At 33.6% G+C, this 25274-nt stretch overlaps 1 protein-coding gene across 1 annotated transcript in view; it reads left to right on the top strand.

The window, feature by feature from the left end:
- The window catches only part of LOC109830850, a gene marked incomplete at its 5' end in the record, with an annotated part of 32923 nt that extends 7942 nt beyond the window's left edge, over positions 1-24981 (top strand). Inside the window, 13 exons of the mRNA XM_020398211.1 lie at positions 7130-7323; positions 7709-7839; positions 8234-8294; positions 11688-11758; positions 17457-17506; positions 17579-17744; positions 17855-17982; positions 18060-18395; positions 18481-18541; positions 20246-21550; positions 21655-21709; positions 21887-22024; positions 23826-24981. Coding sequence (XP_020253800.1) covers positions 7130-7323; positions 7709-7839; positions 8234-8294; positions 11688-11758; positions 17457-17506; positions 17579-17744; positions 17855-17982; positions 18060-18395; positions 18481-18541; positions 20246-21550; positions 21655-21709; positions 21887-22024; positions 23826-24396 — 3267 coding nt within the window. The remainder of the gene's footprint in view (positions 1-7129; positions 7324-7708; positions 7840-8233; positions 8295-11687; positions 11759-17456; positions 17507-17578; positions 17745-17854; positions 17983-18059; positions 18396-18480; positions 18542-20245; positions 21551-21654; positions 21710-21886; positions 22025-23825) is intronic.

Genomic DNA, 25274 nt, shown 5'->3' with positions numbered 1-25274 from the left:
TATATATATATATATGTACGTATGTATATATACATATGTATATGTATATGTATATATATACATATATATATGTATATGTATATATACATATGTATATCATATCATATACTCCTTTAAAAGTACGAGTTCGGGAAAATCTTTCTATGAACAATATTACCCTTAGGTTTTTTTGAATATTACACCTAATCTATTCTAATTATCCTATCTTCTTTGAATTGGTAACCAAATGATTTATTCTATTCATAATGGGACTTAACATGTTATTAAATAAAATAGACGTGTTTCATATAATTTAAATACTTCCCTTATTTCAGTTCGTAGAGAAATCTAAAAAACATATGCTAGCAAGTACTTAAAAGTTTTTAGACTTTGTAAAAAATATTCTCCAAGTTTTTAAAAATACAAAAACACCCCTATAAATTCAAAATTTTATTAAAACATATTGAAAATTATAAATTTTACTTATCACAATTCAGTGAGAAATTTGAAAAATATGTGCTAACTAGGAACTAAAAGTTTTTTGACTTTGGAGAAAATATCTTATAAGTTTTAAAAATTATAAAAACACCCCTAAAATTTTAAAATTTATAAAAAATATCTTTAAAATGTCAAACTTATAAACATACTAAAAACCTATAAATAACACAAACAACCCCTAAAAATTTATAGAATTTGCAATACACACTAAATTTTTTACAAATTACAAAATAAAACCCTCAAAATTATAAAATTTACAAATATCCTGATAATTTTTGACCTAACAGTACATTAAAAATATAAGAATTATAAATATCCCCTACATAATTTATAATTTATAGAAAATATCCTTAAAGTTTTAAAAATTACAAACAATCTTTTAAAATTCAAAATTTACAAAAAACACCCTAAAATTTTCAAATTCATTAGTAAATTGAAAGCATAGGAAGTATTAATAGTCTATAAACAATTTACAATCTGTAGAAAACACCTATAAGTTCAAAAAATTACAAAAAGTCCTTAAAATCCATAATTTACAAAATAAAATCCATAAGAATTTCTAACATATAGACACTAAAATGAATATGTAAAATTACTAACAATCCCTAAAAAATTAAAATTTTGCAAGAAATATCATACACCTTCTAAAAGTATAGGTTTAGAAAAAACTTTTTATGGTAAATATTACTCATAACTTTTTTGAGAAGAACATAACTAATTGAAAATCTATTAAATTTAAAATTTATAAAAAATACCCTTAAAAGTTTAGTACATTGCAAATTACCCCTCCAAAGTTTAAAAATTTTTAATGATTTTTTTGTAATTCCTTGACTTTAATATAATGTTTAATAGTTTTGTGTATTTATAAATTACAAATCTTAGGGTGTTTTCACACTTTTTAAAACTTTTAAGGGTGTTTATTTTGTAGTTTTCTAAATTTTTATTGTGTTTTCAGTGTAATGCACATATACATAAATTAATGATGATATTGAAGAATAAGTTGTTCTTAAGATTATTAGACCATAGTTAAGTGTGCGCATCACTATTCCTAGACAATATAGTTTATATATGCAAAAAATCTCAGACAATCTATGTAGTGTTTAAAAAGATTGACTTTAATATACTATTTTTTATAAATTATATTTAATGTGAACTCACCATATAATTTTGACTGTGGTCATTATAATTTTAATACGTTTGATTGATTGATAATATACGTACATAGACCATAGATTACTTTACTTTCTCACATGAGCTAACATTTGGTACTTAATAATTTAAATTATTACTTTTAAATTCAATATAAAAAGGAGCTCTAATAACATTAATTTATTTACCTACAACATAATACAATCTTAATTTATATTTTTTGCTGGAGATTTATTCTATAGTTTCACATATCAAATTAGTAACTAAAATAATAATTATTTATGCTTAAATTAGGACAATTGTAGTTAGTCACTCACCATGAAATTTTTATGAAGATATATACCTTACTTTCTATAGCTATCTGCACTACCCATGTATATTTTATAAAAGATATATACCTTACTTTCTATAGCTATCTGCACTACCCATGTATATTTTATAAATTAGTTCTTAATTTAACATATTAAATTACTTTTATCTGCACTACCCATGTATATTTTATAAATTAGTTCTTAATTTAACATATTAAATTACTTTTTCTTTGTAAAAATTTCTTCTTTGACTTTTAGACTGTGTAATCACTATATCACCATTTTAGCATAAAAATGACTTCATTCTAAATGGCTTCAAGCTAATGTTTGAGTTGCACTGAAGTATATACTATTGTTACTATGTGTATATATTTTTTAAGAAAATCATGTTAGCATTTTTTAAATAGAAGAGAATATTCTAATCTCTGATATTATAAAAATTAAATATATCCAATTGAATGATTAGGAAAAGAGAACTTACATCAGAAAAGTGTGAATAATATGATAAAAAGGAAAGATAATGACATTGCCAATAGTACTACAAATAGCAAACTATAATGTAAAATTAACCTATTTTGTGGAGCCCAACTACTGGCTATAAGCATCGAGGTTTTCGTATATATACTTTATAATTTATTAAAAATGGTCATATAATCTTATATAATAAAATTGATTTAATATTGAATAGTAATATCATTGCAATGATATCATTATTACAAAAAATTCTTCATGAATCGATGTGCTCTTTACGATATATAAGCTATGCACTCTAAATTCTTGTGTCTTTTATTGAGCCAAAAAATTTGAATACGAACCTCTAACATGTTGCTCTCACAACAGCAAAATCCACTTAGGAGATATAGATATTCTAGATGGGTTATATATCCTATATACAATACAATTGTTCTAGGCAAGTGAGTTATAATAGCATTTTACATTTCCATCGTTTGAGGTAAGATTTGATAGAGACCTTGCATCAAAGAAAAAAGAAATTTTTATATTTAAAGCACATGGCGAAATATACCATAATCTCTCTATTCTAATTTCATAAGAAAATAATTCTTTATACTTTCAGTTTTACTTCTGTGATACAGAGAAAGAGCTATAAAATTAAATGAGAATATTAGATAATATAAATATGAGCGAAACGTCAACTAAAAGTTTAACATGAAGATGAGTCAAACCACAACTAAAAGTTTAATGGATATATTGCAAGTAAATTCATATGCAAAATTCTTTTGCGAATTGAATGATCACCCATCTTTTAAAGACTTGAAGATACTAATAAATAGAGATGTTGTACTAAATTAATGTGTTTAGAACTCACAAATAGTAGATCACGTAACCACAATCTGGATTGAAGGAAACAATGATAATATTTTATTTGAGAAAGATTATTAAGTTGATGATTAATCCCAAAAAAAATTATTTTCTTTTTTTACTCTATTTTTATCAATTTAAATAATCATGATATTCAACCACGTGCTTTGCACGTGCATCTCAACTAGTATACACACACTAGTGTTAGACCCGCGCAATGGTGCAGATATTTTTTCAGGTACATATTTTATGAAAGATAATGTTAAAGGCTTTATTTTAATGGGACAATACATCAATTTATAGTTCACAGTTGGAAGAAACATAATTGATCAATTAATCTTCATTAATATTCGGGATAGAAGGAGAAAAAAAGTCAGTTACACTTCATCTTCATGAGAGTAAAATAATGATATAGGTATACACCAACTTCATAAAACTAAACCCTTCTATGAAGATAGGATGAAAAAAAAGACAAATATAGATCCAAAAGTCTTAGCCTAGCCTATTCTAAATTCAACTACATGTTGAAAATTGAAAATGAATCAATTAAGGAGCTAGTAAATGATAACAAGTTTAGCAACATGATAAAAGTAAATAGCATCTCAATCAAGATATTTGCTCTTGTATCTAAACCATCATAATTTTAAGATGTGTAGACTCAGTGCTTGTTTACAAAACTAAAGATAGACACATTAAAAGATGAAGAGCATATGGACTATTCTACTTTCCTTTCCTTGTTTCTTATAGGCAAAACTCCTCCATTAGTTCCATTTTCTCATTATTTCTTATCGGTAGTTGAATGTGCCTAGACAAAGATCCTTTCCCTTGCCGCATTGCTAGCTACTCCAAAACCTACCAAATAAAACGAAAATAGAATGAAACAACCATGCATTCAACTTAGAAAAATATATTTCATTATTAACATTCTAAAGCAATGTTAAATCTAATATTCCATAACATTATTTAAAAGTCAAAAAATTAAAAAAATAAAAAATAAAAATTATAGAACCAAAAAATACGTCGGGATTTTTACATGGTTGTCGGGGAGATAAGAAGATAGTTGGGGAATTGAAGACCAATAAATAAGTACAGAGCACTAATTCTAAAAACTAAAGATAGAACATGAAACGTCAATTTGAAGGGATATCTGTTCCCTATCCAAAGTTTGAAACTTCCTCCATTTGCTTTGAGCTTAAGAGCATTAAAGGGGTTTCAACGTTGATAGCTTCGGTTATTTATATTTTTGCAATTGAAACGGTATATGAAGAAGTTGAAGTGGTTTCAACATTGACAACGCCGGTTATTTATATTTTTGCAATTGAAACGGTATATGAAGAATTTGAAAAGGCAATTTCTTAACTAGGCAGCTTTTTTCCAATTAGGTATAATTAAATGAGGTAGGATTTAATTGAAACAGTTTAATTAGAAAGAATTTAAAAAGATAATCTGTTAATTAGGCATAGTAAAATTAGGGCGTGATATAGGCAATGTAGAAGAGATTAATTAGGTAGAAAAAATAGTGGTTAGGATTAGGGTTTTGCATTAATTAGGGAGGATTAATCGGGATTTTTTTAGAAATGAAAATGTAAAATATGGGTTGTAAAATCTAAGAGGTTGACATGTGTAATTCTAGGGTCCAAATGGTCTAAGAAATTGCCAAGTGGCATTTCAGGGTATTACTTATATATATATATATATATATATATATATATATATATATATATATATATATATATATATAGATATAATGGGTATCCTTGTCATAGGAGGCGGTTTCCTCCTTGACGCCTCTAAATCATATGATTGAGCGACATTATGGATGATTCCGCGCTCCGTTAAACTTGATCTATATATATTCTAAAACCCCAAACACACCAAGTTTGGGGTGAAATCCGTGTTGTTTGACCCTCCATCGAGCCATTGTGAAAAAGTTCTATTCATTCAAAACCGTTAAAATTGATACGAGTGGATGAAGGGTATCAAACGACGACGCGTTCACCCCAAACTTGGTGTGTTGGGATTTATAGAATATGTAGATCAAGTTCAACGGAGTGGATCATCCATAATGTCGCCTCAATCATTGATTTTAGAGGCGTCATAGAGGAAATCCCCTCCTATGACAAGGATACCCATTAATCTCATATATATATATATATATATATATATATATATATATAATATATATATATATATATATATATAGAGAGAGAGAGAGGAGAGAGCGAGGAGAGCATTAAATGTCTTTGATTCTCTTTTTATTATAACTTCTGATGTTTGCTGCTGTTCTTCGTGTCAAGAGTCTGAAAAGATAACACATAACATGCATACCATTCTAGCCCCTGTATTACCCAGTTACACCTTTTGTGTAGAGTCAGTCTAGTGTTCCCTAATTCATCCAACCCCCTCAACTTCGATCTAGTTCATGATTTCTGCTTTGGATCTAGATCAAGGAAACTGGTGACAAAGAAATAAAAGATCACTAAAAACTAATTCATTCAACAAGATGTTCTGATATATCCAGTGCTAGCATATAGCATTGTTTTAAAAAGTGTTAGGCAGGCCTAACTGCCTAGGTTGTTCTAGACGGAAGCATAGGCCACATTATTGCAATTAGATCATGATAATTTTGTTCGATTAATTTTGTTTTCTACATTAACTAAGTTTATAACTAGTTTCATGGATATTAAAAGTTGATAATTTCTATTATCATAACTCACTTCCCTAATTTTAAACATATTCAAATGTATATGTATGTCTTTGATGTCTATGTTCACATATTACATGCACAATTTTTAAAATTATCCAAGCTAATGCTAAAAAATTGCATGTTTGACTTGTCAGATATAAAATCGACTGCCTTTTGGACTAACTTCAATAGCTATGCTTATATTTTATTTCCTGAAAATGACATGCATAGAAGTACAGTAAAAGTCACATGTCATCGTGATGGCAGGGAAACCATTTCCCGGAACTATAGATTAAAAATAAAGAAGTACTAGTCTTAACAAACATAAACTCTAATGTATCTTTCAGTTATACAAAGCTAATATTCCATGGTATAAGCATCAGCAATAACATGATGTAAGATACTACAATATTTGTTTACAAGAAAAGGATTATTGGAGACATTTGTAACTCAACAGCAAACTCTCTGGAAACTGCACAAAGCACAATCATTACACAGTCGATCACTGAGTTTATGATTCGTCTACCAAATTCATTGCTGGTGTATTCGTTTTGATATTCCCTCCACGAGGTTGCAAAACCACAAAACCATTAGCAACATATTTGTTAATTGGTTTTATGATTTGGAGATCCTATTGTTTCAAAAGAGAAAATGGATAGTCCCGTCTTCTATTTTCAACATTAACATGAGCACTTTATTTTGTAAATTTGAAGGGTATAGGTAGGTTAGATAGCAGATTATGACATATTGTGGAGTTCTTGAGACTTTTCAATACCTATTTATTTTGCTTTGTTGCAGCGGTCACTTGGTATGTGCTTATTGATGTGATGAAATGCATCTCTATTTGTTATGAAATGCATCTCTATTTGTTTTATACATATAAATCAGTAAAAGATGTTTACCATTAATGTCAGCTTTGTTCTTTTTTGATGATGTATCTACATCACATGGATGTACGTATTGAAACTTGGTTGTTAGGCTTATCTGATATAGATAATATTTCATACATAAAGTAAACACATGTTTATTGTCTATAAATCAGTACCTATCTGCTCAATGTCTGATGTATGTACAGTCATTCATGTGATAGCTTTCTTTTTCTTTTGGTACAATGATATTCTTATTTTCTTATGGCTAACCTTTGCCTAGGTGGTTGCATGTATTTACACATCTTTTGTTTTAATAGTTGAGCCCTTGTGAGTTATTCAACTTAAGGGATAAGTTTCGCCAAGCTCCTCCTAGCGGTCTTGATCAATCAAAAAATAAAGTTATTGAAGGAGGTTTTGCAATGCTTATCACCCTGTGCCACATAAGAAAGTTACTTACCAGCCATGGTGTAAGGCCAGCTTATGAAATGCTTGCCGATAAGCTGCAATCAGGGTATGTTCAGGCACTTGTCTAATAATATATCTTTGTTTATGTAGAGATATTCCTGGACCAATATGTTATCCTCGCTTAAACTTAGTTTTTTCTCTCTATTTTAGTGTTATTATTTAATTATTTTGACTCGTGTCAGGGTTAACAGTAGTTCCCTAGGGGATAACCCAGATAGTTCATCTGAGATTTACTAATGCTACTTTATTTATCTCAACTTGTGTAAGGTTAAATGTAGTTCTGCAGATAATCTCAATAATGTTGCATCTGAATATCACTGATACTGATTGAATATTGTTGCAGTTTATGGTCGTAATTTCATTCTTCATTTTTATGTTTCCTATACTTCTATATGCTTTGATCTTTTATCTGATGCAGAATATTATTGCAGGCCATTTGCAAGGAGTGCAAGTAAGAATGAGACGATTAAGAAAGCAAAACTTTTAATGGAGCAATGCATATCTCATGGTGCCCCAAGTCCAAAATTAGTGAAGCTGAGAGAAATTCTTACAGATCATTTCAGTATGTGATGCCCCACTATCTTTTTACTTGTAATGAGCATTTATATCCGAATCTCTGTTGATGCTGGTTTCTGATGAGGAGAATTATTAATGTGTTGAATAAAATTCTCTTTTGTTGGCTTTATTCCAATTATTACCAAATGGATATAATTAATTCAAATTTAATATCACCTATTTCCCCCATTTTTCTGATAAAAGATTTCTTCTGCCTTTGCTGTGATTTACTCTGTTAACTTCTTCACTAATCACATGTTGGTTCTTGCTTGCAATTCTCAAGCCAATTTTATGGATCTGAAAAGTCACCTTATTACTAGTAAACATCAATCTCTTTGTTGTTAATTGCTTCTTTGGGCAGCGACAATTACATCATCTCATGAGGATTTATTCTGATGCAGAAACAAAAGATCCAAAGAATTCAAGGGTTATCATCTTCTCAAATTTCAGGGGAAGTGTTAGGTAAGAATTAGAACTTGAACTTGGCGATTTTTTATAACTTAGAACTTTATTGCTCTACTATTTAAACCTATCATCAACAATCGCGGAATGCGTTACTAAAGATTTTCTTTTCGCAACTATATTTTCTAAATTTTTCTTTGCTATAAAAGGCCAAATGAATTTCCCTCGTAGTTCAATGCTATTTCAACTGCATAGAAAAGATGTGTCACTTAAAATATTACTTTGTGGTGCATGAACGATTTGAATAAATCCCTACTTGTAAAACATAATAAACAACAATCGGCAAAAATTGTGAATCATAATGTGGTAAACTAGGACAAATTTTTAAAAACACCTCTTTTTCAAAATTAAATAGCAAAAATGACCGTTTGCCCAAAATATTAGCAAAATCGACATTTTTCAGAGGAAAAGGGTCGATTTCGCTGTGGAATTTTTTTCCAGATTGGACGGGACTAGTAGTCCTGTCCATTTCACTCAAAGTCCCCGTTCTTAACCCTGCTGGTGGAGGGAGTGGTCGAGGGGGGACTTGGAGGAGAGGAGGCGGAGGGACTCGGCGGCGGGGTCAAAAGCCGAGGCCCTACGGGGAGGCAGGAGAAGGCGTCGGGGGGATTAGAGGCGCGCGGAGTTAGGGAGCGCGAGAACGGGGCCGCCGCCACAGAACGCGTGCGGGGCCTAGGAGGGCGTGGGGGAGAGAAGCCACGCGTGGCGGGGTGGGTGGCTGCAGCTTGCCGGAGGAGCGTTGCCGCAGTAGCAGAGCCGATCGGGGAGAGCCCGAGCTTAGAGCACCAGCTTCGGCAGCGACGGGCGGGCGGCTTCCTGCTCGGCGAAGATGGGCGGGAGAGCGCAAGGAGGAGAGGTGGGCGATTGCTCTGGCCGGCGGAATGGTGTTTTTAAGGAAAGCTGGGGGCGGAGGAGGGTGTCGGGCGCGTGCCGGAGGGCCAGGGCCAAGGAGAGCTCGACCGGACAACGGTGAGGAGGAGGTGGAGGAGAGGCTGGGCTCGATGGTGCCGCGGATGGTGCTGGAATATGCGCGAGAGGGGCCGGGCGACGACCAGAGGGGAGACGGAGGCGGAGGGGGAGGAGGAGGGGGATAGGGATTGGGATCACAATTTCTTGGGGGGTTGGGTCACGAGCGCACAAGAGGGAGAGGGTTGGTGGGGGGTGTGAATTAAAGTGCACTGCACAGGACTATTAGTCCCGTGCAGTTCGCTAAAAAAAACAAAAGGGTCGGTTTTGCTTATTTTTTTATAGGGAGTCGATTTTGCTTAATAAATTAAAAAAAGGTGTTTTTAAAAAATTTGTCTGGTAAACTACTATGGGGAACACATGTACATCTACCCAAGCTAGGAAGGAATAATTGCATTTATTCTTACGTACTGCTTTACTTGGTACGGTGCAGTGCACAATCCTTTAAGCTTAATTGGTTTAAAGATCACAAGGATTTGGTCTAAGGTGCTGACTGTGAGGGTATGAGCTGCTTTCAAGAGTCATTAGTAGTTTCCAGTAATGTCTATTAATTTTCCCATAAAGTTTAGGGACACAGTTACAATCCCCATGAACGCCTGAATATAAGACCAACATTTGTATTATATTGACAAAAAGGTTCTACAACTGGTAACATGTAGCTGTATGGAAATGGAGTTCATCACTATTCTCAGCTAATTTCTCCATATTATTGTTTTTAACCAATGCTGTGGGGATCATCAAATGGCCATCAATTATATATTTCAATTCAGAAGTTGATATTTATCTATTACTTCAAAAATCTCATGGATGTGGTACTGAAACATCTCGCTAGTACAAACTAGATTTGCACATATAATCCTCACTTACACTAAGTGTCATAGGCCCATATCATATTAACCTGTAAGTAATAAAGTCCACGATCTTAATTATCTTTTGATAATAAATAAGCCTCTAGATCCTTATAGACTTGGGAATTTTGGGGCTAGTTCATGTTTGCACAGGCTTCATTAGCATGACCATTAATTTTAGGTGGATGTTCCGTACAATTGATCACAAACATTTTTGGCGGTTTCTTCTTTTGATTAGTTGTCTCAGCTTGAATTGACCACTAATGCATAAAATTTGAGACCCAGTTGAAGATCAGTTCTTTTGAGGAGCTTTTTTCTTTACCCTTCAAAGCTCAGCACATTTTGAAGAGAAGAGTTTTGAAAGATGCTGTATATCTGTCTTGATGCAATATTTTATCACTTAATTTTTACTCATGATACTATCTAGGAATCTTGAATTCGTAATTCGTTTCTTGTTGGTTTTTATTTTTATTTATGATGGTTCTTATGTTATTGAGTTGCAGTTGAAGTCACAGTCTTGTGGATTCTAGAGTAGTGCAAAACTTTTCATGTTGATTGGTGCCATTGATTGCCCAAAATAAAAACAAAAACTTCATTATATGTTTCAACAAGTAAATCGCTTGAGGTGCAAAGTGCAAATGTATCGAATAAGCATCTCCATATTATTTGCTTCAATTGCCTCTAGAGCCTACAAAGTCGTCAACTGCTTGTCATGATGAAGGTGACTTACAGATGCACAGATGTTTAACTAGTGGTTCCTAGCACGATAGGAAATTCTTTACTCGGAACCGTAAAGATGAAGATAAGAGGTAGGTTTTCCGTGGATTATCTGCAAGGCTACTGAAGCTGCAAGTAACTATGATTGCCTTTATATGCAACACGCTCCATTCTGTAGAAGCAGTGAAGCACAGTAGGCTATGTGACTCCCTTGCATGATTATCTCCACATATGCCTTCGTCAAGGCTGCCAATTTGACACCTACTCACCAATATGGAGAAAGCCAGTGGAAGTTCACCTCTCTAGTTAATCCTATCTTAGTTATCCTCCTTTCATTTTGTTTTCATTTTTTGCTCCACCACAGCTTATATCCATCAGATAAGCGCTCAAGATGGAACATCTTTTCCCCCACAGATATGCATGCACCAGCTAAGCGTTCAACGTGGAACAGTTCCTGCCTTCGCTAGCAATATTTTATGTTCACTCTTTTTTAGTAACAAGACTTCCCAGGAGATCATCCATCTCCATTGTAGAATAATTCCAATCCAAGCATGCTGAACTATGGATTATAACCAAAAATTTTCTCAGAAGTTCTAAGTATCAATATATCTTGTTCATTGGAAGCTCAAGTATCAGATACCTTCCCCGTGCACAACGTATGTGGCTATTCACTTTTGGAATGTGGTACTTATTGCTATTAGAAAGCCTATAATTTGGCCTGTTATTTTAGCGTTCTTTATTAAGCTAATTTTAAGGTGGTGAATTGATACTACTGGCGTAAGAAATTTATCTTGATTTTTGGTTTACATAGTGTGAATATAATTCAGCTGGGCTGTTACTGAAAACTATTGAATAATTACAGAGACATAATGGATTCATTGTCAACCATCAGAGACCTGGTTAAAGCTACGGAATTTATTGGTCAAAGCTCAGGTTTGTTGTCTAATCTTCTGTTTGCTTGTTTAGCTCTCAAGTAAATACATGGAATTTGGCCATCCTGTATAAAGCTATATTTTTATCTTTATATCAAAAATTTGTGTTTGAGCTTAAAGTTGATTTTTCCCAAAGAAAATGAGAATTTAGCCATAGTAAACAAGAGCCCAAATAGATCAAAGTTGGCCAAGTTTTGTTATGCAATGACTAATTGATGAAGCCAGTATTTGCTCATGCTGGAGGCATATGTTGATGGTTATTATTTGTCAATTTCCTAAAAATCTTTTTTACATGTTATCACTCTTGGTATGTCAATTTCCAATATTTTACATTGTTTCCCTTATTGTATGCTGCCTATCATGGTTTTGTGTCTTTCACCATTCACACAGTAATCAGTCATCCAGAAAAATTGCAGGAATTAGTCTATTTGCCATTCATAGCAGTCCTTGTTCTTATTTTTGAAGCGGGAGTGTTAAAGGCATTGATGGTTTGTCTTTTATACATGCAAATAAAAGTCTAGAATATAGTACCAATTTCATTTTATATTACCACAATGGTTATTTAGTATAGCTCAGTGCTATCTGGAATTTATGATACTCTAATGAGTTAAACTTAAAATGAATCCCTCTGTAGGTACAGGAAAGAAAACTTGAGATGAATCCTTTCTGAACTCACATGATGGGATAGGTTATAGGAAGTTAGTATCACTTATGGAGGATCCAGACCATTCATCATGATCTTCATCCTTCTAAATATTGATGTCGAAGAAAAGTGCATTACTCAGAGATCTCTAGTCCACTCATCAAGTGGTCACATTTACTCTATTATTGAAAACCACTCATTTATGATCACCTGATAAGTGCGATAGGGTCTCTTGATCATGATATTTCTTGGGCATATATATTTTAGGGATAAACAGTTTTAATGACTCAAAACATGTCCTATAAATTCTTTCTTCATATGTGTTTTGAGAGGTGTTTACTCAGTCCATTTCGTAATGTGCATTCTCACACACGAGCACTCATGCACACATGCAGTGCATCAGCATGCCTTTTGTTGAAAGATGAAGAATGCTGGATATACTTATTAGCATTAAATAAAAAAAAAGAATTGAGGAGGAATCTGACCTGAAAATTTTGTAGCACATTCTGTTTACAAAGATTATTTCTCTGACAGATAGATGATGGTCTAGTCAATGGATTGTGAATTGTATGTAGTGAGTAATGTAGATGTTGATAGAGTATATGAAATGCAGTTTCAAGGGGTGTTTTTTCATTTCAAGCTCTGAAATTGTTAGGAAACATGTAAGTGTGAGAAATATTAGTAGTCACTTCAGCCTTGAGTTATTTAATCATACTAGTATGCAATACTGCGATGCACATAATGCATACTAAGAAACTATAAGAGTTGAATTATTTGAAGGGCAACTAATATTTTTTACTCAACAATCTTACAATTATTTATTAAATAGATTGATTAGTATAGGAACAACTATGTTAAATGAATGTTTATTTGAACACATTAAATAAAAATTGCATGAGAACATAATAAATCATTCTAGATAAAATTGACCAAAAAACCATACACATAAAGCTTTAAAAGTTTGATATTAAAATGACTGAAATTTTAGGAGATCAGATGCTAACTACAATTTGAGTTTGTATATATTGAGTCTTGATGTGTGCAAAATATATCTGACATTAGATCATTGTTTATATATTTTATTTTTGGTTAATGGAAAAGCTTTATTTCATTCACCATTGAACATTTGGGGTACATCACAAATTCAGCATAAGGACCTGAGTTACAAAAGCATCAAATTACAAAAGCATTCAAAAGATAAGATTACGATCCTTCATTCCATCTCTTACATTCCTCGTATAGTTTTTTGTTTAGTAATACTATTAAAACTAAAGCTTTAATGTCATTGACAATGATAATATGCTATGTAGATCTCTGAACAAATATACGTAGCTTTTTTGGCTAGAGTGTATATATGGTAGCTGAAAAACTCATCCTTATATATGGCTAGAGTGTATATATGGTAGCTTGTTTGAATTTGTTCCCTCTTATTATGCAAGAAAACCAGTCAACAAGACAATTTCAATAGCAAGGTCCCCATTACAATTCATAATCTCGTTCCAAACTTGCATTGAATAAACACATTAAAAAATCAGGTGATTATGATTCTCTTCAAGACCCTACGCACTAAGCACATGTTGGTTTGAAGAGAAAATCGCCATATAACATAATCGATCCTAGGTAAGGAGCTTAGAATGAAAAACATGGCATAATATGAAGAAGTGCTTAGGTTATAGACTAGAACTTCATACAATATTACTCTACTGAATAGGAAAAAATATAAAGGATAATTTAGAATACAAATCATAGATTAATATTATCTTCATCACAGCTAGCATGAATAGTTAAAATCAAGCCATTTGCACCACCAAAATATCCAATAGCATAATCTTTAATATTCAGTATTCGCTTCCACATCCAAGAATCCCCTTGTTTAGCTTGATTCTCCAAAAGAGTTGTATTTTTTAAGTGTCATGGATCCATTTGATGCATAAAAGACATTTTTTAGGTGAATGAGCTAAATGCAATTGTTAGCAATAACAACATTCCAGGTCCTCACAGAATACATTTCTAAACCACCATATCTCTTTTGTTAACAAACAATATTCCAGAAAAGTAGAGAAATATTTACAAATTTTTTTCTCCCATAGAAAGCTTATGTATAAATCATTTATGTTGCTCAGTACTTTCTTTGGCAATATATAATTACTAGTCCGAAGCGTTTAAATGCCTATAGTAACTTTTTAAAGAAGTTGGTGCCTCCCGGCATATAAAAGCTTCTTATACTTCATTCACACTTGAAAATTAAAATAAGGATCATTGTCAATCATTGTTTATATTTCTTTTATGTAAAGTAAACAAAGCTAAGTTTTTTCCTCTAAAAGAATAAATCTGAGCTACTGTGTTAATAAGTCCCCATTATGTATTATATATATTTGTCCATTTATTTGAACAGATTTCTTTGAATTTTGGAGGATAGTTTTTTTAATTCTAAATATACATTTGCCTAAAGAACCTGACTTTATGTCTGAGAACCACAATCCATTAAAGCTGATACATAACTCCATGTCATCCTAACATCATGAACACCATGTCATTACAACTTCCTATCCAGTAGTTTAACATATGAATACAACTTCAGATTGAGAAGACGCGGCAAGAACTTTTGAAATTTATATGCCAACCTACCAGTTATATTTATATCCAATAAAATAATAGATATAATTTGAAATAATGACCGTGTTATATATTAGGTTCGTCCTCATTACTATAAGGTGTAACTTCACTAAATTTCATGGTACAAATCATACTAAAAATCATCTTATAGTTGTCAAATATAATTCGAAATGAGGAGAACTTGTGAAATTTGAAGGATACGCGTAACAAAAATTTATAGAAATTGTTAAATGATTGGTGTGGAACTTCATTATTTAGGTTAGGTAGAATGAATCACTGTTATTGTGAACACACACATATTGGCGTAAAAGAAAAAGGAAAGAAAAGAAATTGTGAAGGATGAAGATTTTTACATTTATATTTAAGTTCAAGAGCTGATTAAGAAGCGTGCGCTCTCTATTTGTTTTTAAATTCTTATCTCTAACAAGCAAGTCATGATATGTAAATTGATAGAGTACCCAAACTGACAAAATAAATCAGTAGTCTTGTATCTTAGATTGCAGAACCACTCATTTTAATTTATATTATCAAACTCTAGAAATTTACATAGCTAAACTCTTTTAAAATTGTAGAAATTTAGGTGAAATAATATTAAAAGGCTACTTTTCCAATAAAATAAAGCATAAGTTGATTAAGGGAAAATAATAAAATATGATGAAATAGTTACCTTGATAGATAGTTCTGCCACCAACAGCAAATCCCTCCAACAACTACATCATAAAAAATAAAAAGGAAAGGAAAATTAACAAAAAAATATTACCAACAAAGAACAAATTACAATTGATAATCAACAAACTGCATAATAATAATAATAAATGAGGAATAAGAAACTACAATTACAGGAACAATTATTACGATTACAATTTTTACAAAAAATCAATGCTTACCCATTAAGGAATTAGATTCCATTTTCTCCATCATAATCCAAAAAATTAGCAATTTATATAAGCAAGCGGCTCTGTGAATTTAATATTTTCATTCAATTGGGAGTTGAGAAAGGAGCGAATTTGAATAGGCATTGCAATTAGTGGCAATTTTTTGATCATGTAGTGGGATGGGATGAGGTAGATCAAGGAGGTTAGATTATGAGATAGAAGAGAGGTAATTGATGGGTGAAGTTGCAAATTGAGGAGTTGATTAGTGTCATGAGAGAAAAATTAAAGACCCAAGAAGATGGATTTTGGATTTTACTTAGAGATGCGAGAAGAGGGACAAGGAGAGAAAACTCATTTATGTTATCAATATAAAGATCCAAAGGGAATGTTGTTCTTTTTTAGGAGTGAAGAAGCAGAAGAGGATGGGGGGGGGGGGCGAGATCCAAAGGGAATGTTGTTCTTTTTTAGGAGTGAAGAAGCAGAAGAGGATGGGGGGGGGCGGCAAAATTTATCTCAGAGAGAGACAAAGAGAGAGAGAAATAAATATCGAAATAGTAGAAGAGGGGAGAGAGAGACCAAAATAAATAGCCATTCAAAAGTTAATTAATTAAATTATTAAATATGGGAATTGGCTAATTAGAATTAGGATATGATAGCCGTTAAGAAAATTGAAAGGGGGCAAATAGGCATTCAAAAGTTTTGACAATGGTTTTCTCTCTTATAAGTAGTATAGATAGCTTATGATAATTGAGGTTTTGTTAAGTTTAAGGTAAAAGAGAGGGAGATTGAGCATATTAACTAGTAGATAGTGCATAGAAACAATGGAACGTGCATAGAAACAATGGTCTGAATGTAGGGAATTAAGAAACATTAATTCCAAAGAAATAGTAGGAAAATGAGAATGCTTCAAGGGATAAGTAGAAATGCACTGGATAGAATAACGAAATAAGTGCGACTACAAGAAGTTAGAGATTGCTTTTTTTTGTGTGGATGAAATGAGAGTTACCACCTTGGAGAAGTATAATAATACTAAGGAGGACTAGAAGTAGATCTAAGAGAACTTGGATGGAGACAATTAAGAAAGATATAATAGTGGTAACTTGATTGAGGAGACAACCATTGAACATAACTGAATGGAAGAAAAGAAATAATGCAACGAACCCATAACATTTTGGAGCTAAGACTTTGTTGTAATTGTTGTATCAGTGAGGGCCTATTCGTATTGGATCAACAAACCCGTTTCCCTTGTGAGTAATTTTTCTGTCCCTTAAATTAATAAAGATGATATACTAGTCCATATACTCCATTACTTATTGTTGGCAGTCTTTTACTTGTTAAGGAATATTCATCTTCTATGTTTGTGGTTCCAACCACACAGAACAAAATTTGTGCTTCGATCTGTGTGTTGTTTGCTTTGGTCAAGGCTCATCTTGTTATGGGGGTTCAACTCTCATATTTTCAGGTGTAAATGTCATGATTGTTTTATCATTATCGGGATTTCTGTTATTTGTGGTTTGCTAGTCAGTTTCTTGGAAGTATCTTTAGAAGCTCCTAACATTTTACAGGAAAAGCTTTAAAAGGGCAGACACAAAAAGTGCAACAAGCTGTCCTTCAGGTAAATTGTATGCACACAACATCTTTCTATATCTTTAAAGTCTATGTTAAATTTTGCCTTTTCCTTCAACAGAAATTCCGTACTGGTGGATACAATGTCATTGTTGCAACATCAATTGGTGAAGAAGGTCTAGACATCATGGAAGTTGACCTTGTGATTTGCTTTGACGCCAATGTCTCGCCCTTGAGAATGATCCAGCGCATGGGAAGGACTGGAAGAAAGAGTGATGGACGAGTTGATATCCTTAATGCTTAATCATTTCATTTACATCTTTAAATTTGGAATTCTTCAAGTCAGTTCATGTGTACTATGATATGCATCTTGATGAATTTCTTTGACTGTTAATACTAGTTCTAGCTTGTGAAGGATCAGAGGTCAAGGCATACAGGAAAAAGCAGGCAAGCGGCAAGGCAGTAAGGAAGCACATGCATAATGGCGGAATCAAGAGCTTCAGTTTCCATTCCAGCCCTAGAATGGTGAGGTTTGAACTAGTGTTTGTGGATTATCATTCTCCATAACACCGTTTCTTCTAAAGTGTTAATTTTTTTGTCAGGTCCCTCATATTTGCAAACCAAAAGCTTCTTTTATTAAAATTTCAATAGAGAAGTTCATTCCTCGTGGGAAAAAATCGCGAGATGATTCACTGCAGAGAACCCCAGTTTCAAAAGAATTATTAGTTGAAGAAAAAAATATTTTGGCAAGGTACTTCCATCCAGCCGAAGAGGATATACAGGAACCATCTCTTATTGCTTTTCCCATTTTTCAGACATTTCCTTCTAGTGTACATGAATTGCGGCATTCATTTAGAACAACATCAATGCTGATTGATGCTATGCAGCATCTTCGAGGATTAGCTCTGTGTGAAGCTAATAAAGATTGTTTGGTTGAGGTCTGATTCTCTATTACTATTAGTTATTTGTGTTCTACTTATTTTGACAAATGAAATAACATCGTATCAAAATGCACTTATTCAGGTTGATGTTTCATGTCAGCCCCCTGAAGCTGCAACAGTTGCCGTTAAGAACAAAGAAAAAGGTATCAACCTTTTGCAGACCTCTTACAAGAACTTGTTGATTTCATTGCTATAACATTCATGGAGAAACCTTTAGCCTTATCCTGTTTACATGGATCAACTTAAATCCGTTGGTTTTCGAAGTGTAGTTTCTTAGCAAGGATTATCTCCTAACCAATAAGACACCTCTGATATGTCATCATGTAAATGACGTTGCACCCCTTCCCTGATGCATAGGTTAGGGTAGGTGATAATGTCAAAAAACGCACAAAATGAATCTTATGCACATTCCAGGCTATTTCACACTTCACTTGCATAGAAATTAACAACACCAAGAAAGTTAACTGCTTATGGTAAGAAGTCTTAGAACAACATATCTAATTTCTGAAAAGGTATAGTCTCAAATTAGCACGTATTTAAGACTTCAATGAATTGTCTACAACATCCAATGGTCAAGTAAATTATTAATCAATGCTTCTAATTGCATGACATGGGAACCTGTACGAGGGAATACTTACAGCATATGTTTATTCCTTACCTGTTGACATGATGCTTTCAATTTCTTCGTTCAACAGAATAAGTGACGTTTTGTCTCATATTATTTATTTATTTATTTATTTATTCTATGTATCCTTCATTCCTTCTTGAATGAATTGTTGCCAAAAGAAATGTTTATAATTCTTAGAGATTGGTGTGACAGACTTCTTGTTCTGCAGCCTCGATTCACAAGGATTGGGAATAGGTCAGCTTCTGTGCAATGATAATACTATGGCTAAAATTACTTTGCAATAACATACTCAGTTTTTTTTTCTTATTTAGAATTGGTGTATTACCCCTGACAAGAATTAACATAGGATGTCACAGGGTTGCATTGCAGTGTTTTATCCTGTATGCTTTCCCAGAGCATGGAAGTCGATTAAACAGTTGTTATTTAAACATAGAGTTGTACCCCATAACCTATGTTACCTGGGTACCTCTTGTCTGAAGCTGTACCCGTACCCATATCCAAACTCCTTGGACACTCCTTGCATATATGCATATGTTTATTTGAGCATGTACTTAATTATACAATACATGTTTTTAATTTAAAACACTTATCACATTTTTTGGACATATATCCTACACTTCACATCTACTTATTTAACCTCATTCGACGTAGATCACCTTTCGAATTATGATTTTGAAAGGCCTTTCAGATGGCTAGTTCAAAAACTAGTGATTTTCCAATTTATAATCCACGTAATAAAAGACACAAAATTGTTATAGGAACTTTTAGTATCATCCTTGTTCTCATATGTGCATATAAATATTTAGATAGCCATATCCCCCTACCCTTCCTTTAACAAATTTTCTGTGTCCTGTACCCTTGCGAGTAGCCACACCCATACCTGTACCCATGCAACAGAGCCCATAACCTACTCCATGATTCGGGTCAGGGCTTTCAACGGCTGATAAACATGACTTATTCTTAGCATATTTTGACATGTTTGAGTTTCAGTGTAATCCTCAACCACATATATTCTAAGTAATAGCTTTTGACCCTGTCACTATTGGGGCAATAAAAGATAAAGTTCTTCCATTTCTTTTTTATATCTGGATAGATCTATTATCATATGCTCCGTCCATTTCCTGTAACCTGTAAGTGGTGTAGATAATCAGGCGTAGATAATCACGTGCATGTATGTTTTTAAGCGATCAACATATAACATAACATGCATGTATTTCAGCAACCTGTTACATCACGGAAGCTATCTTTGAGGAAAAGCTCTCTGCTATTGAAGAACTTGAAGAACCACTTAAGGAGACTCCGGAAAATGGGCTTAAAATTCCTTCTCATCCTATTAAAAAATTCTCTTCTCACTGCTTCCTTTTTGGGAACGATTTTGTAAATGTTAATTCTGTTGGAAGTGTTCTCATTGCTTCTGTACCTCGCCTTCCTTATAAAGGAGATGCATTTTCTAAAGTTATTCCGTCAGATGACAATCAAGAAATGTTTATGAAAACAGTAAGTGATGCTTTCTCTTTCGAGGAGCGAACTACACAGGGTATCTCAGAAGTGGAAGCAGTCCCTGAGCAGAAGCTTGTTAACATCAAAGGGCTTTTATCATCTCAGTTACAGAAATATGGTGAACAGAAAAATGACGGGGAAGAAAGTTTTGTGCTTGAGACCTCAGTCTCTAAACAAAAAATTATGTATCAAGAAGTTGCTGAGGCAACTGTAAATACCGTGCTTGAGACCCCAGTTTCTAAGCAAAAACTTATGAATCACGAAGTTGCTGAGGACACTGTAAATGCTGTGCTTGAGAACCCTGTTTCTAAACAAAAATTTATGAAGCAAGAAGTTGCTGAGAATGCTGTAAATGCTGAAGATGTTTTACAGCTTCCATTAGTTTTCAAGTCACGTGATACTTTAAAAGATATGGATCTGAGCCCCAGACTATCTCATTTCGTTGAGGAGGGTATTGTTCCAGAGTCTCCTATACTCAACCAAAGGCGCTCCATTGCAGAGCATATTGTGTCTTCAAACTTCACTCCTACGTGTGTGAAACATGGTTCATTGGTTAAATCTCAATCTACAAGCATACATGTAAAGGAAGATTTAATTCTTGCCAGTTCTTGCTTGGTAAAGAATGAATCTTGTGAGCCACTCGATGCTGCACATAGTATCAAGAAATCTTCTGTTGTATCAATGGATGAAATTATGATTGCAGATAAATTTGGCCTGGGCAAGTTGAAAAATTGTCATGAAAGCAGAATCAAAAGGAATATACTGTACTCTCCAATCAATGAGGATATTCACACTCCAATAGTTGATTCCATCGGCAACAGTTCTAGTGAAAATTGGCAACAGAACTCAGCTGAGGCGTCAAAATCATCAATTTCGGCTCCCCAATATAAGAGGTTAAGAAAGTACCGGGACATAGCTGAAGAACTTCCCTGTCAGTCAACAAAGGAAAAAGATAATTGCTCCCTGCCAAACAAGTGCGGCCCTAGTATTAGAAATGGATTAAACCTGGCTGGTCCCAATAAAGGTAAGATCTTGTCTTCATTAACTGCTTTTATTACGGATATACAAACTCAATTACATTGCTGTTTGAGCTCGACAATTAACTCGTCTCTGTCCTGTGACATCTAGGTAAAAGGAAGAAGATGAAGAAATATGCAATTTCCTTCATTGAAGAGGAAGCTGAGTAAGCCATTATTTTATTCACACAGATAATTTATAAGTAATCATTTATTTTATTAAAATTTGTTCATAATATAAAAGAAACATTCAACAATTTGAAAGACATCAAGGAAAATCATTTAAATATATCCGCATATGTTGTAGTTCTCAGTGTTCTCGCAATGTCGTTATTGTGGTTTAGGGTATCTCAAAATGCACAAGTTTCTGAGGACGAGGAAGACGATGATTGTGAGGAAGGAGTTGATGGTAGTTTCATAGATGATAGAACAAGTCCTACTGAAGCAAGTACCGAAGAAGAAGACATGGTGGCATTCTACCGGTAAGGATAGTGGGTGCTTTCTGTAAATTTGAGTTTTCCTTTTCTAGTTAAGATTGAGTTTAGAAGAATAATCACTGAAAATAGCACCCTTTCTTTGGTTAGTCATATATCTAACAGAATGTGCAGCTCGGTTTTGGCAGATACAGCTCGCATCACGTAGTACTAACCATATAGAAATGATACCAAATTAGGTAGACATAGGTCCATTTTGTGACCTAGCTTCAGTGGGTGATCAATATGCAAGCAAATGTAAATAATTTTCGCGTTTCATACCTTGATATGGAAGATAATCAATTACAGGATATTTTTTATGAGGTCATGGTGTTTCTTCAAGCGACACCTTGTCTATCATCTAAGTAGCAATAGGATATTTTTATGAGGTCTTGGTGTTTCTTCAAGCGACTCCTTGTCTATCACCCAAGTAGCATAAGACATGCCATGGACATGACTATTTGGCGGTACCTCATAAATTAGAGTATTCTGAAGTGATGATAACCACAATAATAACAGAAGAAACTGTATATTAATATATGTGTAAAGTGTAAACATATATAAGCTTGCATATGTGCTAGAAATTAACCTAGAATGCATTTGTGGAGGGAGTAGGCCTTGACTTTTCAATTTTCAGTAGAATAGTTATTGGTATCTACTTTCACGTAAAGATGATATAAACTTACGATAGCTTTATATGATCACCATCTTTTTAATGGATAAACAAAATAGAATACATGTAAACATGGAATTATTGTAAAGAAAGTGTTTGACTAGTGTGAAAAATATTCAAAGAAAGTGGCCATGTGTTTACGAAATGCATTGTAAGATTGAGGGCAATTATGAGTAAGTATTCTAGAAGTATCGGGTCTATCACCGGTATGGCGTCATGTTTGAAGTGTTCATGCAATCTATTCTATCACAGTGGAGAATAGTCCCTCAAGTAACACCCTTGATCTTGATGATGTAAAAGGATATACTGATCTGCAGGACAAGAGAGCATCGAAAGACAAAGAGAGGCACAGAGATGTATCATGAGATCATACATATTGGTTCCGATATTAAGCCTTGGCCTTGAGCCTCGTGGTCTTGCCTAATAGCCAAAAATCTTCAGATCTTCTATCTGAGCGGTCAATACCCTATGTATGGTTTTGAGCCACTGCAGAAGTGGGGCTGAACCCAGTGCTACCAACAATTTTTATATAAAGATAATGTTGCATTTTACATTGCAACTATGATATAGATAGGTTCATCTTTACATAATGAAATTTAGACTGCATATCTAAGTAAAAGATTATAACTAACCAGTTGACTATTAAAATAGGTCAAATTCAAAGTAGAATATTCTTTATTAGTCTGGCAATGCACTTACTATTGAATTATCTAGCCTGTTTACAGGTATAATTTCAACATCCCTGCTACTATCAGTAATGTGCAGTACATTATTAGCGGAACAGTGAGGAATCTGTAATACAAAAGGCAGATTCACGTTTGCTGAGTTTCTACTTATCGATGGGCCTTCTCACTTCTCCTGACATCAGTTCCTGTTGAGTTTTAGTTGCATAAATACTTGTTAAGATTTCCACCACTTCGAAGTTTCTAATTATGATTTTTTTTCTTGGTAAAGTCAGGTTACTGTTTTCAGGCAAAATATAATAATTTAACATCTTTGTCGAAGTAAATATATTTCCATTTGCTTATTAATTAGAATCTTGAGGCAATCCTTTCTTAGGTGATGTTTAAACTTTAGACAACTGGTTTGACTGCATCTAATTTGATTTATGAAGGCTTACTACTTAATTTTATCCAGGCGCTCCCTGCTCACTCAGTCACCAGCAAATTGTCTTCAAAACTCATTGGCTACACCTTATGAATCTTTTTCATCAAGAACTGGAACTGAAAGCTGTTCATCAGAAAAAGTATGTAATCATCTCCCAACTCACCAAACTGGCTTACATTCTGCAGATGAGTCTCGTGGCAATCAACATGTAACCCACCAGGTGGAACTTGAAAGAACTATAGTATGTGAAAACCCCATTAAAGGGTATTCAGCCAAATTGGAAAGCAGAAAAAGAAAGTTAAGCTTTCAGAATAACGGTTCCTCTGCAGCTAAATCCCCACTGGAGCAATTTATTGAATTAGAACACTCAAGGGAAGTACTACAGCAACAGCGGCAGCAGCCTGGGAATAGTGATGTTGGTGCTGATTTACTATGTGATGATGATTTTTATCAGAGTATCGATCTTGATGCTGTTGAGGAACAAGCTACTAAACTCTTGAAACACAAGTCTAGTGTGACAGTTCCATGCCACTCTGAAAAAATAAATGAACAGCTTAATATGGATGTTCTTTGCTCTCCATCATTTGATTTGGGAATCTGAGGATGATCGAGACTTGCAGATTGTTTGATTTGTGAGAAATCAGAGGGTATTTGAGTACTCTTGTGCGCAACTGAAGGTTGATCCTTAGACTTTGTGCTTCGTGCAGAAAGGCTACTCAACAGGTCCATCCTGCTTGTGTTTATTAGTCAAAGGATAATCACTACGTGAAGGAATCGGCAGAAGCTTTTACGGAACATCTGTTAGAAAGATGAAGCTTGATGTCTTCGTGAAAGCATGGACTCTCTGAAGGAAAGGGTTATCAAAGCGGTACTGATCAACGAGAGCCTTAATGTCCCTATCAGCTATTATCAGTGCGCTAATCGCGAGAGCCAAATGGGAAATGATATTTCCTCTGTATTCTGATGGAGCCCAAGTGGAAAATTGTGGGATATTGTGGATCGCATAGAGAGAGCATGGATATATGATGATATTTATACAAGTGTTTGGATATCCGGACGGATGTTAGAGGGATAGTGTATCATATGCACCTGATTATACATGAATGCTTGATATGTGTTATCTTGTAGGCTCAATTGCCAAACTGTATATTTAATAATAACATCAGGGTTTATTAAATTACATTTATTTGATTTTGCAAAACTAAGACTGTGTTTGACATAATGGCAGTAACATGCAAGATTCCACTGAAAATACTAGGAAACAGGAAATGTCAACATGAGAGTAACAGCCGATCACTATCGGCGCCTATATGCAACAATGCTTATGTGCGTGCAACTGTGCATAACATTTATACGAAGTCAGAGATTTGCTATAGAAAGTGCCAACACAGCGGACTGTCCCCAACAAATTTCTGTATTATATACAACTAAGCTGTATTTGTACCAGCAGAGTAATAAAAAACATAAGTCTGTCAATGA

The sequence above is a fragment of the Asparagus officinalis genome, chromosome 2, assembly GCF_001876935.1.
Source record: "Asparagus officinalis chromosome 2, Aspof.V1, whole genome shotgun sequence".
Taxonomy (NCBI): Eukaryota; Viridiplantae; Streptophyta; class Magnoliopsida; order Asparagales; family Asparagaceae; genus Asparagus; species Asparagus officinalis.
This window is presented reverse-complemented; position numbering and strand designations above follow the sequence as displayed.